The 19858-nt window shown below is 41.2% G+C and overlaps 1 protein-coding gene across 2 annotated transcripts in view; it reads right to left on the bottom strand.

Annotated features, from left to right (window-relative positions):
* The window catches only part of PDE1C (phosphodiesterase 1C), a 411928-nt gene extending 397587 nt beyond the window's left edge, over positions 1-14341 (bottom strand). Inside the window, exon 1 of one of the 2 annotated variants that reach the window (XM_068935844.1) lies at positions 14275-14341. Coding sequence is in view for 1 of the 2 variants with exons in the window: in XM_068935837.1 (XP_068791938.1) it covers positions 13943-14003 (61 nt within the window). In the remaining variant the exon portion in view is untranslated. Of the gene's footprint in view, positions 1-13942; positions 14248-14274 lie in introns of those variants that run through there. The other variant, XM_068935837.1, reaches the window with a different exon arrangement.
* Between the last annotated feature and the right edge of the window lie 5517 nt (positions 14342-19858).

The raw sequence follows: 19858 nt of genomic DNA on the forward strand, positions 1-19858 counted from the left end.
CTAGAAAACACGGTTTACCAAGAGCTCATTCAAATTTGGGCAATCATTTTTCAATATTACTCTAACTTCAAATGATGGCAGAGATGATTAATGATCCAGTTGTGGGCTACATCAACTGGTGCAGAATTTCTTGTTCTTCATTTAAAAAGAAAATCCATCCTATAGGTTTTCTAACATGAAAAGCTAAAAGAGATTTAAAAAAAAGATGGGAAAGTGTGATTCAAAATTTTTGCCTCCACATTTGGAAAATATCCTCCCCCCACAAACACACACATAGCACAGTATTTTGGAGTTTGGGATTCAGGCAGAGATGCCTAGCTTGCAATACTCCATCAGAATGATCCCTGTCTGGATTTTATGAAGACCTCCTCTGGTCATGGCAGGGCTGACTGCAGCTTGCCTGGCTGAGACAAAAAAAAAAACAGTTAGCAATAGAGTAAAGCAAAACAGTGGATGTGGAGAACAAATTACTTTCAGAGTCACCTTGAGGTATGGGCACTCAGAAGACAAACCTCCAGCCTGCGGTATGAAAAGGCTCTAACGGCCCAAGACCAACATACAGTTAGTTCAGTTCAGGAGGCACCATGAGCATGTTGGAGAGTCCCTTAGGTGCACAGGACTCTGCAAGGCCTGCCCTCCTTGAGCACAAGTGCTAAAGTTATTTGTTCAGGCCCAGAACTGATATTCATGGCCTCATCAAGTTTTAAGACAGCCCCAGCTTTATCTGATGACCTCAGGCACGTGCACCAGCACTGCTCCTTGCTGACTCTGTGCTACATAAGCACGTTTTAATGTTTCTGGCACGCTTTAATGTTTCTGGCATGCTTGAGGGACAGGACACTTCTTCAGAGTTAGTAATAAACTACATGTGTAAAAGCATAGGTAAGCATTTACAGGAATTATCTGATATAAGAATGCTGAGCCTGACACACAACAGGAGATTTTACATTTCGTACTAAACTAAACATAGGAAAACTGGGTACACATTCTGATATCGGAGCAGCTGACTCAGCTCTGCTGCAGACAGAAGTGACTGTCACTTACACTAACAGAAACCACAAATGGCTCCATTGAAACCAGAGTTTCAAAAGTAAAAGAACAACAAGATCAGGTAATCAAAACCAAGATTCCACCCAGAGATGGAAGCTGTCAGCAGGGCACCATTTAAAATAAGGAGGCCCAGCAAGCTCTTAAGCTATACCTTGTGAAAACTCTGGTCTACTTTATATTATAGATTGAAGTGATTTAGATGAAGTGCTGATAGCATCCTTCTGTTACAATGCCTTTCCAAAGAAAATAGTCATACTACAGATGTGAACATGCTGTGGTAACCTAGAATAAGATACAAGCTACTGCTTCTCCTTTCCACTTCATTTTGTGTTTAAAACACAAGAACCTGATTAAATTGACCTCTGAGAACAAAACATTTGACCACTGCTGTTGATAGTGGTTTCCACCTCCATTGTACCTCACTCCTGTAGAATTAGAAGCAAGTTTTTTCTTGTAAATAGAACAAACACTTTATAAATAATTACCATTTGAAAAATCACTAATTTCTAAACTGTTTTCACTTGGCTTATTACAGCCAAGAGAATCTTATACAATTAATATCTGTAGGCTTAATGCTGAGTTTTTAGCAAAAGCATTGCACATTCAGCCTCAAATCTTCCCTCCTGTCCACTCCGCTCCCCAACAAAATTCTATCTACGTGCACAAAAACATGAACATAAATAACATTTTCAAAAACCTTGCACAGTTCAAGTGATATGTGCAAAAGTTATTTTGCAATGGAAATGACCTCTGTTTAGTATTCTGGATCTAAATGCTTCTAAACTTGCTGTAGAGGTTCAATATTTTGAAAAAAGATTATTTGGCTTTGACTCCATTGGAACCTTAATAAATACCTGTTTCTTAGAGGCCGGACTGAAAGTTAACCCTCAGCCCATAACCTTGGCACCACATACCTGTCTAACACTCAGAACACACCAGCCTCAAAATTCTGATCCCAATGAATTCACTGGGTAAATTCCTGTTGGTTTCTCTGTAACCAGAATTTCACCCCAATGTAAAACCGGAAACTCAGGACTCTGTCATACTGGCTCTGGCAGATTAACAACAGTTACCTCCTCCAGCTCTTCTATTCTGCTGGAGATTAACATCCACGTCAGAGAAGGGGCAATGCAACTGTGCAATGCTTCTTCAGCTACCGCAGTTCACAGCTCTAGTATACTAGCTTATATCAGCCAACTTCAAACTGCAGCAACTGAGGAGCCAGCAGATGTTTGTTGCTGTTACAGTAGTGATAACCTCCAGTAGAAGGGAGAGTGGGAAGAAAAGAGGTACTATATAGGCAGTAACATCTTTAACCACAGCTGCTGAATCCAACACAGTCCTAAGGGGAACATAGCAGGTACCTAGCAGACAGAAGAGAAGAATGCAGCCATTGAGACACTAATAAATAGAAAGATAGAGAGCTGAAGGCTGTATTTGCTTGATTCTTTCAAACAAAGGGCCAGGATAAGGTTGGGCGGGGGGGTAGAAAGGGATCATAAGGCCAATTTCTTTTAGTGCAGACCAGGGGTTCCTGGGGAAAAAATACTTTCAATGTTGTGTTCCATTCTACTAAAGTTAAATCACACCTATTTATTGACTTCAGTGAAGCTCCAAGGTCCTTTTCTGCCTCCTGAAAAAAAAAATCCATTTTATTACACATAAAAACAAGCAACATGTCAACCAGGATTCAAAGTCCACAAATAGTAGGACACAGACATCACAAAGTTACCTCAAAATTTGGCACAAGTGGCAGATATTGTACAGAAGTGTCCCAGAACAGGAATAGGCAAGGGGTTACCAGGGAAACTGGTTTTGCATGGAAACTGGGACATTTGTGTTACCTGCTGATACACATACTTTTTCTGGAGAGAGCCGTGTTAAGCCTGTGGACTTCTATCTGTACTGAAGACTGAAAAGGTGGAAGAGAATGATTTTCTTCATTGAAAGCTGTTCATTCAGGACAACTTCAACCTTATTTTCTAATTCCCTCAAGACATTTCATTCTAAGACTTTTGACAACTTTAATATCATACTTGAAATGGAGTTGATATAATCATATTAAAACTGAACACCATAATCTCTGTTGTGATAACAGACTACACATTTGCAAGTCGAGATCATTTAAGAAATCACTAGCACTAATACTGAAAAACGTAGCAGTGCCACTTTTATCAGATGTACATTACATCTTGCTTCAGCAATGTTTACATTTTCAGAAGTCTGTCTTGAATTTCATTTCCCTTCAGCAAAACAGGATGCTAACTAGCAGACTAAGTTTTATTCTGAACACAAAGGAGGAAGCACTTAAGAGTGGTCAATGTATAAGCCCACGGTATGAGCACCGGGAGCAACAGAAGGTTAGGCTCTACAGAGGAGAATTTTGTACCAACCACAATTTGCAAATGGCATAAAATCTGTCACTTGGAGAGAAAAAAGTATTCAGCAGGTAATTTCATTTAATCATTCTTGTTAAGAATAAAATTCAGCCTCTGCTGTGGGCCAGCTCAATATGGATGCAATGCTCTTAGTCCTGAAAATAGATTTATGTGGAATATAAGTGGTCTTGTGGCTGCAAACAACTAAATTTCACCCTAACATAAAGACAGCATGATCCAGATTCTCATTTTGGTTCCAGGGCGCTATTACAAAGTACTATTATTATTCACAAATAAATATCTATTCCTCTTTTATAGAACCACGTGCTTCAGTCAGCACACTGCTGATGGATTTTTGAGGCTGTAGTGCTAAATAAATCAGAAGCATTTCTGGTCTTGAGGCCAAGTGACACAGACTGGCCTGTCTACACTACTCTTGGCCTCACATTTCCTCTGGGACCCAGAGCCCTTAAGGCATACCCGTGGAGGGAGCCAGACCTGGGCCAGCCTTGCAGTTCTGCCTGCCGAGAACCCCTTGTACACAACCACCCAGCTGTGTGCAGGCCCCCACAGAGGCCAGCAGCAGCGAGGGAGGAAGCTAACTATTCAGAAAAACAGATGGATGATCAGCATTCAAGTTTACTCCCTAGCCTTGTGCACTTAGCAGTACAGGTAGTCTGCTATAGTAGCCTTTGGACCTTGCCTAGGAAAGTACAGCATTGACAGGTGCTTGAATGGGAAATTAGATACTGTACACTGACGTTACTACGGCTGTAGAGGTCAAATGGCAAAAAGACTAAATAGGACACAGCCTTTGGCCTAGTCCATGCAAAATGAGCACCTCGGGCCCCTTTGCTTCTCCTCTAGGTAGCTGGAACAGTCAAAAAGGGACATAGGCAGGGACTAAGACCTGGGCAAGTATACGCAAGACACAGGAAAAGCACATATGCTTAAACATGCAAATATATCTCAGAATAAGGAAAAGTTTAGAAGAAAAGCAAACTAAGGGAGAATTCCATCTGATGTTGCCTTAGCAATTACCTAACAGCTGCAGTTGTGTTTGTTGCAAAAACATGTATTCACACTTACAGTTAATAATAACAATCAAGTTCCCTTCAAGATCCACTACAATAAAACGAGCACTTAATTATAGCTCAGAACAATAATCTCTAGTCATGTCTTATGTTCTAAAAATCCCTGTGTCAAGTTTTCTTGTAATTGCACCCTTGATAAGGGAATGTGATTCATAAGTGTTGACAGCAACTACAAAAAAAAAAAAAAAAAAAAACAGGTTCTTCTCCAAGAGGCAAGGGCAGGCAGACTATGATTTAGAGAAAGTAAAAGAAATGAATTAAAAAGCATAGGTGCAGAGTTATGCCTGTAACCTTCCTTATACAGTTTTACAGTTTCACTTCACATTTCAGAGAAATATGCAAAGCCAATATAGAAAGTCTTCATCTTAAGGCTGTTATTCCTAATGCTCATTCCTAACAGTGAAAGCCTGTTTCCCTGGCCCAGACAGTTAGAGGCACTGGTACCTAAGAGACTGTAAAGAGTCGATGGCAGCCACAGTCTCCTCATCTGCTTCCCTTTCCCCAGCAGGCCAAAAGAAAGATTTCCTTGAGCCAGACAGTCCTAAGCGACACAACACGAGAGCTGCCACAAGTCAGACCGAAGGTCCCTTTAGCTCAGGGCAGTATCTGCAATAGAGCCCTACCAAAAAAGGTAACATCAGCACAGGGGTACAGCTATCATTTTCTCTGAATAACTTCCCACCTTCCAGCGTTCTTTCCTTGCCTGCCAGAACTAATTTGAAACAGAACCCAGACCTGAAATAAACATAGTGTGCCTTATTCACCAGTGTGGGAGACCAACAATGTTTTGCTCGCAAGAGTTAAGAGGTATAAGCATTATCTTTATGCTTACTCTAGCTGCACATGGTCTATGTATCCGCTTGCCCCTCAAAGCCTCAAAGTTAAATTTCCTACCACAGACACTCAATGCATGTTAATTTGGAACTGCTGAAACTTGGATAGCTATATGCTGTGCATCTAACCAGCCAGATCCTTCTGTGATCCTTGGGCTTTCAGAGAAAGGATCTGCACATTAACAAGCCAAGAATGGAACTCTTACTTCACAGAGAATGAGCAAAGTCCTATTTGATGATTTACTGCAGCGAAAGACTCATGTTTGTTTTTGTGGCTCATCAACAGGAAAAAATAATGTGCAAACAGACAAGTGACTTACAATTGCACTGGCAGGGCTTTTGTTACTCTTTTCCTGCAGTTTTTCAACTTCTAGAAATAAACTCAAAATATTTAAATATTTTATTAAACATTAAGTAAGAACAAGTATATTCCTGTGACCCATTTCACCCTCACCAACACATCTGCACCACTTGTTGACATCCACAGAAAAGGAAGACCAGCATCTATCAGAGATGTGCTGGCTCAGACAAACTGTTCACTCTTTGCACCCATGGCTATCTGATCTAGCACATTTTAAGCACTTCAGGACAATCCATACAGATATTATTTTACAAATAAAGCACTCGAATTACTGCTTATGAGCAATCAGTAGACATCGCCCACTGGCTGCATCCGCTCAGTGCTCAGCATGAGCCTCAAGAGCATTGCCATTGCAGGCGAGGGACACAAGGTCCTCTGAGCAGATCTGCTAGTACTCAAGAGTTCTGCCCAGACAGTTTCCCTACAAATGGTGAGAAGTTTGCAGCACTCTGCAATAACAATCTCTGTTAAGGATAACATTAACAAACACACTTTAATGTCCCAAACTCCATAAAGAGCTACACGGCCTAGTAGATGCAGTACCTGACTAAGACCAAGGAGAACTGATTTCTATGCCTGTCTTTGCCATGGACCTTGGCCAAGCCGCTTCAGCCCTGAGGTCTAGGGCATGTACAACCTCTACCGCTCAGCTGCAGGTGGTAGCTCCTTACTCCACCTAGTAAGGCTCATTCCCTTGCAGCTGGGTGTTATACTTTGATCTCCTCCTCCACGAAACAGGCATACTGACTTTTTGCTTCCTTGGAAAGCTTTCCAAAATCTAGTTATTGCTTAAAATCTGTATCTATGCTTTTATAGAGACTACAGAAAAGTGGCATTTAGTACCCTAAAATACTATTTTGCGGACTGAAGTGAGGTTACAGTTCCAGCACCAGACTGCATGACAGACTGACGTGCCTGTTGTGCAGCTTGGCATATGGCCAAGCTGGAGTGCTCCTCCCTCTCCACCCCCCAAATCTCTCACCCTCAGAGCAAGCACCTCCCAAGAGTTGTATCTTAAGAAGCAGAGACAGTGGAAAAGATCCTATGAGACAAGGAAATTGCATCCCACGAGCTGCTGTTGGTCCCTAAGAACAATCTCCTCTAGGAATATCTGGTCATCCACACTGAAGACACATTTATGCCATATGATGACCAGCCTAAGCCTGGCAGCTCAAATGGTGTGTGACACGGTGTGGTGCTCACTTTGCCAGCCTGCATCCAAAGGAGTGTAGTAATATTCAGGCAGCACAGTGCCCAGTGTAATCAGTCCAGCCTAAGCTTATTAGCCAAGCATGTTTGGTTCTAGAGTTGTTACTATGCACAGAGCCAGCTTAAGTCTCTCTAGACTTGGAGGAAACACTTTCCTTAAATAACATTTCTCCCAAGGTTTCACACTATTCAATAAGGTAATACCATTGCTTTTAATGGGTTTCATATTTCACATACTTTCAGAAACCTATGCTAAACTAGAGATAATGATTTTCCAAGATGTGATTAAAACAACAACAAAAAAAAATTAACAGCTTCCTGTCATCCTGGGGCACTAAATTGTTTCTCCTCAACTCTAGTAGTAGGCTGAGAGATTGCTTACCAGTCAGAACATTGGAGCACAGCAAGAGCTGGCTGCTCCCTCAGGGCCAAGGAGTCAAGGGGGACACAAGGGCCAGCAGGGCAGGGACCTCATCAGCCCAGGCCCATCCTACTGCCAAGCTAGGTGAGCAGGGCAGGCCAAGATTGCCAAGCACGTCTATAGTGATGAAGCAGGTCAGATATTAAGCTGGGCAGCTGAGTTAGGATGAGGTCCAGCAATAGTAATCAGGATCAGCAATCAGAGTAAGATAAAGTCCAAAAACAGCCAGGCCATTCCACAGCGACAAGGCAGGGCCAAGGTCAAGCCAGAAAGACAGCTGAGAGGTTGGGGTCCGAATCAACAAGGTCCAGGGCCAGGCAAGGGCAGGGCTGTGAGAGAGCTAGAGACAGCACTCCTACAGCATAGCTCAGACAGAGACCAAAAGCTTAGCTCAGCCCAGGGCTGAGCTTAAACGGAGCTCCTGAGCTCATGAGCAGGGGTTGTGAGTGGAGGCCCCGTTGCGGCTGGTCAGGGCAATTAAGACTGAGGAGGGCAATTAAGGCTTATTAGTGCACTCATGGCCCTAACATAGACAGTTTCCCTGCAGAGGACAAGTGGTATTTTAAAAGATGGAGCAAAAGTTCCCATTGAACTATGAGGCAATGGAAGGTAAGCCTACTTTACAAAACAGGCACCAGAGACTGTATATCAACCTAAAATGAAAAATACAGTATGAAATCTCCTTCTGATTAATACTGAGGCCACCCTGTTCAGACAGCTTAAGGATCCCGGATCAGACAGCTTCTGGATCCTCCAAGTGCGTGGAGTTTGTGTCCTCCAAATTCCCTTTCACTTCACCATCAGCATGCAAAATGGCACTTCCAAAGAAAATAGAGACATGTCAGCATCCAAGAAAAGCTTAAGCAGGGAATATTTTTTCATTGGGCTTTTAGGAATAATTGGAGAGAATTTGCCTGTCAGTTCTGAGCTCTCAGAAGAAGTGAGATACTTTCAAAGTAAAGATTAAACTTTGCTCAGAACAGTACAAAAGGATTGTCTGGCTGCATTCATCTTAAAAACATGTTCCTGATCACACGGTACTCTCTCCTTAATCCACTTGGAACCAAGTTAATCTTTCCACTAAGCACAGGTAACTTAATAGACCAAAACACTGCCTTAGCATAGAAGGAACAAGGGTATCCGGGTTTATCCAATTACTGATGTGGATGATGTACCTAGGCTCTCTAAGGAGTTCAGAGTTGTGCCCTAGAGTGGTTTGTGCATTGCAATTGCTAAATTAGAAGGTCTGTCTCAAACCCCTCAAAGAATGGGGACGAATCCAGAAGTCTTCAGAAAGGGAGAGAAGCTCCCTGCCTAAGTATTTTTCCTGCAAAGAGAAGAAAACGCTTATCTGAAAATCAATGGGCCCGAGTTCCATCTCCTCCACAGGGAGGTATTAAATATTTGTCTTTCATCCCCAGCCTTTACTACTAGGAAAATAACTCTATTCACAAGGATCACAAACATCAGTAGATTTATAAATGAGACACTAAGAAGAACTGAGAGTCTAATATTTGAACACAAAACTCATATATTTAAACTCCGCCTTTTAGACTACATGTTCTCTGTAACTACGATTCTAACCACAACCTTTTCTACATCAAGATAAAACCAAGTTTCCTGCTAACTACTGTTATCTCTTCTATAAGCATGTCATATTTGTTGTTATACATTAATTATTAATTTAACAAACTACTGGCAATGTGCACCCTATGTGCTCAAAAGGGTGCTAAAGCTGTGCAGTACTGCTTTAATTATTTCATTAGCTGAAGTATCAGAGGTCTGTGCTTTGGAGTAGAAAGCCACGGACACACTAACCATTGGCTAAACGGTATATTTTCTGAAAATCCCCTGTTAACATTTTGGCAGCATGCCCCTGCTACATTATAAGAGCCAAATATCACCACCTTGAAATAACGTCAGCCATTTAGCTTTTCACAGCAATACCTAACAAAAATCTTCAAATCAAATTAGTATTTTACTCTTTGTACACATTTTCATCCAGTTAAGCATGACTGAATTCTGATATTTCGTATTTCATAGCAATAACCACATTGCTAGGCAATAATTAGCAAGTTTTATCAGCATTGCATGCTCTTACCCCGAAACAGTCCCCAAGAGCCCAATTTAGATACATATATCTCACTTGCTTAATACAAATTTAGCCTCCTAAATTATTCCTTTTTCCATAAACAGCCAGCACTAGAGCCCTGAGGCACCCTAAGTAACTAATACAGATGTATTTTTAAACTATTTTTGTATGTGCATATTACCAGAAGTCAGACACTTTCTGTAGATTTGCATTCGTTATACGATACAGTTCTCGATATCTTAGAAAATGACATGAATGAAGACAGCAGAGAAGTAGATAAAAGTAGAAAACAATCAATAAAAATCCATGGAAAGAACATAGTTTGGAAGGAATGGCTGGTGTCCAGCAAAATGTTGGCTGTTAACAGAGGAAGGGCACAACACAAAGAATGCTGTTTCCCAGACAGTCAAATCAAAACCTTAAGTATTCTTTCTGATTTAAGGAAATCGTTTTGCATGCTTATTCTTGCAGCTCACATCCCCAAAACCTTCTCCAGACTAATTTCTCCTTTCCCCTTCTGTCTTCTCAGTAGTACTGGAAATACATAATACCGCCTGGGTTTGCAGAGATAATGCCATTGCTTACAAATAGCATCACAAAGTACAAGGGATGAAAACATGACATTAAAACTACCTCCTGCCTTCCTGTACCTGGCCTTCTTTCCCCTGTGTAATCAACTTGCCTTTTCTGCTGCAATCCTATGAGAGCTTATCGGCAAGAGATGAGAATTTCTCTTCAAGAGTTACGGATAATAAAAGAGAAGTGTGAAAAAGCAATCCATTTGTTGGTTTCCTTCTCTGTCATAGTTCAGCTCTACTTATAAAGTTCCCAAGTCTGCAAAGACCTAAGTACGTAACTGTGAGTACAGCACCTTTGACGCATGTAAGCGTTTACAGCTTTAAGACTTTGAGCTGATGCCCACTGTTCTAATGTATGCACAACTCTATCTTAAAATGTGTCCTATACAATAGAAGAAATGTATTATGAATAAAACATTTTCAGAAAAGTATCCAAAGCAAATATATCACATTTCAACTACAGATTAACCATAGATAATGTGCTCCAAAGAACACTAATGTTTCCACACAGCCTTTTCCATTAATCTAGCAAAAAGGTCTGTCACTGATGTACTCCCACACTACATGAAACAAAAGATGACTGACTGAAACCTCATTAACTACTATGCTCTCTAACTGTAACCACTGGGACTGTTTGGCACCTGGGCAGAGAAACAAAGAAGCTCACTGAGTCCTCTCATCCTTCTTACTCATTGCAGATAATGTGGCAAGTCCTTGTCATCTTATGGAGGAGGTGGGAGGTGCAGCATTTGTGATTGGACATGAAAGAGTAATTTAACATCTGAGGGCTCTATAAAAGACTGTTAGGTTGCTAGGAGACCACATGGGATGTTTATTTGCAAGCTAGCCATGGAAAAGAGCACTCTTGCTTCAGGTGGAGTGCCAGGAAAGGGCTCTGAAGTTACCAGAGAAATCAGTGGCTGCAGGACTCCTGGTTAATGGAAATAGAGCAGTGAAACCAGATCTTCAGGACTGGAGGTCACATAATCATTGATAATGATATTTACATTAGTTTTTCAGTAAAAACTCCCTGTGCTTGAGAAGATGAAGGATAAAAAAGTTAATTCATAAGTTTTTAGCACTAATGAATAAATGAAGGCTTGATGACAAAGTCAAGAGTGGAGATCTGGTGACTGATTGTCACTACAGTAGCAACACCCCACAGATCAGCAAACAACCCACTCCCTGGGACAGGCTCACGGGACAAAGGAGCAAGGCCAGGAGTAATCAAAAGGGCAAGCTAGAGGCCCGCTCATGTAGTAATCCAAGTTAGGAAGGACACTCCTGACTTTCATCCACTAGTGATGAACACAGTCTGGCCTAAATGAACAAACACATTCATAAGTTAGGACACTGTCTCACAAGATGTATTTGAATCTGGATTTTGAGGTATTTCTTAATACTTGGTAAATCTCCCGCAAAATATTTTGCAAAATTAAGTATAACTTGAAGTTATATAATTAAGTTCTGAGTTGCTAAATTCTTGCTGAGAACGAGGGAGAGACCCCCACTTCAGTGTGAGCTAGAAAGTGTTCTCCTTGGCAGAGTAGTATTTTGTCTTTCCTCACATAATCTTTTTGTTCATTTCTGCTTTAGGCTTCAGGCTTTCCTTTTTCTTGAACTGTGTCACAAATCAAAAGCACAGAGCCAGCGTCATATCATTCATCACACAACTGCGAATACTGTTACCTGCATTTACCTGGTATGATCAGAAGTAGCCAGTAAGTCACATGATTTAGAGAGTGTTGCATGATTTAGAGACTGTTGCACTGTGTCAGAATAAATCATTTTCCTATATTGTCTGAGGCCTTATGATCAAAAAAGCATCAGAGATAAATTAAGGTTTCATTAATTTATGCCTTTTCTCTCATTCATATGTCATACCCTAAACATATTTTTTCCCTGCAATCGTAGAATCTGACTCTGAACTACGCATTATGATACTGTGACTTAAAGACTAGGCCTTACGATTAATAAAAACATTGGAACCCACTTTGCAAACTGTAATTGAAAAATATTTTGCTCTTAAGTGGATGAAAATGTTCTTTAGTGGAAATGCCATATGCTGGTACCCGCGGCATTTCAGGTCGGATTGCGTCAGACCCTGTCTTTGACATATCTGATGTAAACCAACCAGAACAGTCCCTGTAACCACGCCACCCACAGCTCAGGAAACTACCAGGTAAGTCCCTTGCGAAGCAATGTCTCCAGGAATTCTCACAAGAGCAACGCACCTCTCCCTACCAACAATTCAAGCTTTGGCTAAAACTGAGCCTTTAAGTTTGACGCAAGCAAAATCCATCAAATAGACAAATAGTTCCTGAAGTATTAGACAGTCTTTCGGTCTCCTTCAATGAAATTAAATTAACCTCAAAACATAGTATCCTGTCTATTTGTTTAATTAGGCAGAGTAATTATTCCTAAGTTTAATTATATGGTTTACAACATAAAGGAGGAAATCTATTTCCTATTACATTTGACACTGCTAAGCTGATATTAGTATATGTTCCTGGCATAATCAAGCAGAATATATTAAAAATACTACAAAGGTCTGCAGCAAAAGCAAGGGTGATACCATTCCTGAGAATAACAAGTTTGAGAAATATTTAGATCTAGAATGTGCAGCTAAGCAACAACAAACACCCTGTGAACTTAAATATTAGTTTGGAACTATCAGCAGCAGATCAAGGCCTCCAGGCTTAGCACAGTATTCACTCTTAACCGAACTGACTACAACACTGGTGATGCACTTAGAAAGATTTCTAAAGTATTAGAAGTCCACAACCAATGAATCACTCAGAGGAAAAAAAAATGCTAAGATGAATGCCCTGAATAAACAGGGTCCAAACGTATCTTAATGCCAAATTAATTCCAGTATTATTCCTTCAACCCAAATTCCAGTTAAATTATATCTTATTGCAGGTGTACTGGAGAAAACTAGATCTAACAGATTGCATATTTCACTATACATACTTTTTTCTCCTGTAGTGTGAAGAGTTAGAAAGCATAATCAGATAACTCCAAAGGGCAAACTGTCAGTATCAACTGCTATCACTACATCTATTTCAGGGTATTACAACACCTCGGATCTCACCATATTATTCTGAATTATTGAGTAATTTGTCATGTTTGCATTACAAGGTTGATCATATTTCAACCGCATTGTACTGAAGATAGAACTGCTGGCTTTGAAGTGATAAGATACGAATGATGAGGAAATGTTGAGCAAGTAAGATGTAAAAAAATTTGATGGAACATAAAAACAGTTGCCCCAATTAATGCTATGTCATAAATAGGAAATATTAAAATAGGAGAAAAGAAGGAACGGTATGAAAGAAAAATGGCACCATGGGCAATCCTTCTCATGAGAGGTCCTGCACTTAAAAATGAGCCATACATTGCATTTAGTTAATTCAGTACCCTTAAGCTTTGTTAAACAACTGTTTTTAAATACGTTGTTCCTTGTTTACACGATCTAGAGTAGAAAGGACAAGAGGTATGAAGCAAGCCTCATTAAACAGTTACACTCACCAACCGCATAATATAACTGGAAGTATTTATACAAGGGGAAGTTGATGTTAAGCAGCATAAAAAGCATAATATTTACTTTGAGTATGTAACTTTGCTTTCATATGAGATATATCCCTCCCTTCCCTTTGTCATTTCTTACAGATTTTCAACCAATGCAGCATGCAGACTTACGTTTTTATTACTCCTGACTGAATAAAACACATTGATCATTTTAAATCATCCAAAACTCTTGTGCATTGTTCTGAAACTGAAGGACAGCAATGGAAAAACTTTTACCTAGGCACACACAATATGACCAGAAGTCTTAGTTAAGAAAGTTTAGACACAGAGTGAGCAAATTCAAACAGCCAGCATCCCTTTAAGAACAGTTCCAAGAAGAAACTCCTAGCACTTACCAAGCGCGTTCCTCATCCTAAACCTACACGCGGACGATTGCATGAGAACACTGGAAGGCATAACAAAATTTCCAGTAGTTTGCTTCCCCGCCTTTTTCGGGCCTCCTCCCCATATCACACTTCCAGAGCAAACGGAGCTCTGCTTTTAAACAAACCGCTCTGGCTCCTTGCTGTCAAGCAGGGAGAGGTCTGAGGGTGGGATCTTCCCTCCCGGCCCCTGCACGCGTTCCGCTGTCACCGCCGGAGCGCCCCTGCCCTCCCCCTCGGGCCGGCACCGCCAGCCGGCTGAGCGATACGGCCACGCCGCGCCGAGCCGCCCCGCAGACACTCACGGACGCCGGCGCCGCGGCGGGGCGCCGCGGGCTCCGCCGGCCCGCCCGCCTCCTCCTCCTCCTCCTCCGCCGCCTCCCGGGCCTTCAGCACCGCGGACAGCGGCGGCGGCCGGCGGGGGGCGGCGGCAGCGGCGGCGGGCTCGGCGCCCACCCGCACGGCGGCGCGCCGAGAGTGCCCGAGGGCGGAGGCCACGGAGCCCATGGCGGCGCCGCCGGCCCCCGCCGCCGCTTGCTGCGCCCGGGCCCGGGCCCGGGCCCCGGCGCCACCTCCCCTCCCGGGCCGCCGAGCCCCCCCCCCGGGGAAAGTTTGAGGCCAGGCGGAGTTTGCGGCGCGCCAAGTTTGCTAACGGCGCAGCCGGCTGCGCCCGCGGGAGGAGGAGGGGGAAGAAGTCAAAGGAGGAGCTCGGAGCGCCTCCAGCTGTGCGCGCACCCTCCTCCTCCTCCTCCCTGGGACAGGGGCCGCGTCTGGGAAACATCCCCGCTGCTGAGCAGCCCTATCCAGTGGCAGATGTTCGCTGTGGCGTGGAAAGTTAACCGCACCACAAACACCAGCTGCTTCTCGTCCTGTCCATAAGGGAGCAGGAGTCAATTTAACACTTTTTATTACTTCCTAGCGTCATTATTTACCTTTCAGTATTACCTCTTAGAACGAGTACAAGGGCTACCTTGTCATAAACAGAGGGAAAGGCAACCGCAGCAGTCACCCTGAGGGACCTGCTCTAGTTGACCCCGCTTTAAGAAGCGGGGTTGGTTGGACTAGCCGCTCTCCAGCGGTCCCTTCCAACCTCAACCATTCTGTGATATTAACTGTGATAGCATCACTGATGACTATCCTATACACTAGGAGTTTACTATAATTGTAGTGACCAACTAAAACAGTATCAATAGCACAGGTCTTGTACAATCTGGCCTCAGTTCTCTACTGCTAGAAGTTTCCAAAAGCTGACTTCAATTTCATATCTGTAAAATCAGTACAATAAAACTTCACCAGGTCATGAAAGTCGAAAGGCATTTCAGTACTATTGTAACATGGAACTGTGGTATATATTTCCTTGGATGTTTAAAATTACAGTAGTAATACAGACACCCTCCTAGTCATATTACTTCTATTTCCTTATATAATCCTTCAGTGCTACAAATTAGGAACACAGGAGTAACAACTAGTTACATTTCTTTCAGAATTAAAATAACAGGAGCCGGTTTTCCTCTGTTTACAAGCTTTTCTCTTTCTCAACCTAGAAACAACCGGTCATTTTCCAAAGGAGTGTTTTCCTCAGAGCTGACTGTAGCAGGCTGGTTCCCTTTTCTGTTGTTATATTGTTATGGTGAAATCCCAAATCAGCTCAGCACTGATGTAACAAACTGTGAATGGGAATTTCCTTTGCTAGGGCAGTCCTCCTTTTCTGGAGGAAAATAGTTCCACTAAAGTATCAGAAAGCAAGAAAGCAAGAACACAGACAACCTACCAATGTTTTTAACCCTAGACATTTGTTTAATTCTGTTTTTTTTTCCTCACTACCTCTGCCCTGATTTTGTTCTTGACTCTGCCTGCAGGGAAGACAGCTTCAGCACCAAGTAACATAACAGGTGGAGAATACGTTTTGCTCTCCGGGGATGTTGCTGATCAGGAGGGACTTGTCATAAGCACAAGAAGAAAGGAATGAAAAGTAGTATTAACCTCTTCTATAGCAAGAGTTATATTTCCCCAGTTTTCTCAGTTTTGGTGTGTGGTGAGGGAAAGTCTGTTTTATTTAAATATTCATTTATAAAACAAGAACTTCTTTAAAGTGAAGGAATACAAATCAATGATATATAGCACTGTAGAATTATGAATTATTAAGAAATGCCAGAATTAATCTTTTCAGCCCAAACATGAAATATGCCAATTTGTACATAGGTATTATAATCCTATCTGTATGATCCTATACATTTTTTTTCTTCATCATCAGCAAGTTCTAAATTAGGACTTTCTTACAATCCCTTCAGACAGCTGCAGATACTTACTACACAGGCCTGTGTAAGCCCTGTACACACAGCCTAAATAATAATATACAATTTGTTCCTGAATTGGCTATCCCAAATTTTAAGTGGGTACATCACAAATACTTCAGTTTTGGTGAATCATGACCTAAAAGCTGCTTTATAGTCATGATGTCAATGTGATTCCTGGAGCAGCTATTACACAGCAAGGGACAGAGAGTGAATATTTTTCTGAAATTACAAAGCAGATGAAATTTGGGTCCATCACATTACAAGATCTGAGGTCTATTTCCAGTTCTGAAATAATCTTCTGTTGCTTTATTTCAGCCTCATTTCCAAAGGAAATGACACTCATAGGCCCTCATATTTTTTAATCCCTTAATCAGATTTGAACAAACCTGAAAGAAGGATAAGATGCTCAAAGATGCAAAGCTAATGACAGTTTCATGAAAAGAACTGTAGGAATAAAGGAGAAAAGCTCCTCCTGCTCTACGGGAAAGATTACAGCATTAGTTTATTTCTTATCAGGCATCAGGCATAAAAGTTAAGTCTCAAATCAGCACAAAATGAGGCTTCACGAGTTCATGGAACAATTAGTAAACATGACATAAGAATACCTGCTTCCATCTAGACAGTTACCAGGGTTGTGACTTGTGCGTGAACGCAAAGGTTTGTCTGCAGAGGAAGTGAGATCTGAGCTCCACGCCCTTTCCTTGGCCAGCTGACAAGATTTCTGTCAGTAGCTATGACATTTTATCCACTATGGAGGCTGGCATAGCCAGGCCAGCAGATACATGCCACCAAAGTCTGTCCACAATACAAAGACAGGAAGAGCAGCACTTTTCAGCAACCAAAGAACCAAGTGTGGGGGAGAAGGAGTAACATGGGGAACAGAAAGGTGCACCCATATTCTCCCTCACTAGCACCTCATTTATTTTACTTACATCTATCTAGAGAAGAACCAGAATGGTCTAGTGGCTGAGTCTGACTAAGCAGGTTTTCCCATGGCAAAGGCTGGTCTTCAACACCAGGTTGATAGGGCCTTTGCATTCTTGCTCCATCTGCTGCTTTTGCATCTACTGAAGAGCAAAAAGGACATCTTCATCATTAGGCTAGTCTTTAAGATGCAGTAGAAAACCTGCAACTATCCTATGCAACAGAATTAAATCCTCTTGGCCCCACCTTTTTCATGAACTATACAGCTCTGCAGCATCTCTGCCTTACAGCTAGCAGCCTTTTAATACTCAAAAGTTATGCGCTGTCCTAAGTTTCTTAGCCAAGTGGGATCTATTTTGATGGATTGGCTTTTTCTTTCAATTCAGTTAAAACCATCTAGAGTCACTATTTCTAGGCTTTGGCCAGCGTTTCAGAGGATTACTCTGTTAGTTCTGAATGAATTGTAAGATGAACATATGTATATATGCTTAGTCATATATAAGCATGTATATAATGCTTGTACATATAGAACATACACATATATGCTTGGAATATATACATTCCAAGCTCTCTTTTACCTTTCTCTAGGCAGCCATTTCTCCTTTCCCTTATGGGCAGATACATTGATTTTGAAACCATGAGGACTTCACTTAACGCTTTCCCAGCAGAAGCTACATTTAGATATATAAAACAAGCTGAGGCAGTTCTGGGGTATTTTTTAAAGATGTGTAGCCACTTAAAAACGCAAACCAGTAGAGTTAGCTACTTAAAGGGAATTTTAAAAACACATCATCTGGCACTTCAGTCTGCCTCTTAGCTTCTAAACCACCAGGTTGTAAATCTTACGTATTCTGCATGGTTATTTTCCTGCAACATCTCATCCATATGTGTGCTATGACTATATTTTACACAGTTGTATTAAATTCAAAGCAATGGTGACCTGAAGTGTTAAGAATGAGCTGTGGTTTCCTCCAATAGAAATAGCTGCAATCTATTATCTATACGCATGCTATAGTCATGAGATCAGAGACTCGGAGCTGAATATGTTTAAATAATAAGTCTTTGCTAATAAAGAGTCTATACTGCACCTCTTAGATCTGAGCTCTTCCTTTGCTTATTTAGCTGCGTGATCCTCAAATAAGAGGGAACAATTCACTGTTCTGCATACTTAATTTGACACAAAACAAACCAATATACATGCAGTAGACTTGTATTTCATAGAAAATAAAAATAGAAAAATTTCATAGAAAAAAAATTTCATAGAAAAAAAAATCCCTGGAAGATTTTGGAGGATTGATGGGATAGGGGTAAAGATATTGCAAAAAAAAAAAAAACTTTTGTCATTTTCTTTTTGCTATCTCATGGATGTTTGTGTTTTACTACAAAACTTTTGTGCTTTTGTCTTCATGAGCTTCTGGCTTTTTCCAAAACTGTTAAGTATCACCTTAATCCTACGCAATAAAAGAAAATGCTATAATACAGCATTCTGATTAGACAGCACTGGTACTATTAATGGGTTTGTTTCCTTTGAAGAAAGAAATATTTTGGAGATGGTGGCTCTCTGCTGCAAGTTCATAATAATTTCTCCAAATACTTACAGCATCCAGTGTCACTGTATCACACTTGAAATTCGGTACACACAAGTTACAACAACTCTAATAACTAGCTAAGCCATAAAGGTTGCGGAAAAATACGTGAATATTAGCTATACATAAAAATCAAAAAAATAGTGTGTGTCCAATATGAAGGTAAGGCATAGAAATTCCGTTACTTCTCCACGCTTGTACAACCACAATGTATTCCTAGTTCACAACATTACCATACCATTACTTAACAATGCCATAATAAATAACAAGAACGAAAGTACTAAGTTTGGTTTATAAATTATCTGGCGGAAACCTCTTGTGACATACAGGAGGTCAAGCTATCTAATGGTTCTTCTTGCCTCAAAATCCACTAACATTTCCATTTTCATTTCAAGATTACTGCTACTTGATTTTTACTATAGGCTTGATGGGGGATGGGGTGGGGAAAGCAGCAAGGCGAGAGAGGTTTAATTAAACCAACAGACCATTCATTTCGTCACTTGCACTATTGCCATAGTGAAATGCTTTCTTTGTAGGCAGCAGCCTAACAAATATATGCCAATTATTTGAATTAAACTGCATATGCTGTGCCTGAGTGTTCATGACACCATCCCATCCTTCAGGAGACTGCAGCAGGTCAGAAAAGAGTGAATGGAGTAAAGAAGCGTAATAATATTGAGTGTCATCTCTTGTGTCTTAAGCAAGAATACAGGTTACATTAAAACAGTTCTTCCTTAGGAGCTTCAAGTTCATAGCTCTGAACAAGGTTCTAGAGTAAGATAATTGCTTACTTTAATCCCATTTTAAGTACAGAGCACAACCAGAGTTCATCACAGAACAATAGCTTAGTTTCAGCTAAATGCTTAACATGGGATGGAAAATATTGTTATGGGCAGCTAAGAAATGTCATTCCTGGAAAATTAATCTTTCATATTTTGTCAGTAGAGAAAATTTGCCAAATTGGTCTGTTTTTCTTTAAGTTAGAATGGTTCCTGATGCTCATAGAAGGCAGAGAACTATATAACTATTCCCCATAGCAGTAACTCCCCTTTAATCCTGAAGGAAAGCAATACTTCCCCAAG

The sequence above is a fragment of the Struthio camelus genome, chromosome 2 (genome assembly GCF_040807025.1).
Source record: "Struthio camelus isolate bStrCam1 chromosome 2, bStrCam1.hap1, whole genome shotgun sequence".
NCBI classification, from domain to species: Eukaryota; Metazoa; Chordata; class Aves; order Struthioniformes; family Struthionidae; genus Struthio; species Struthio camelus.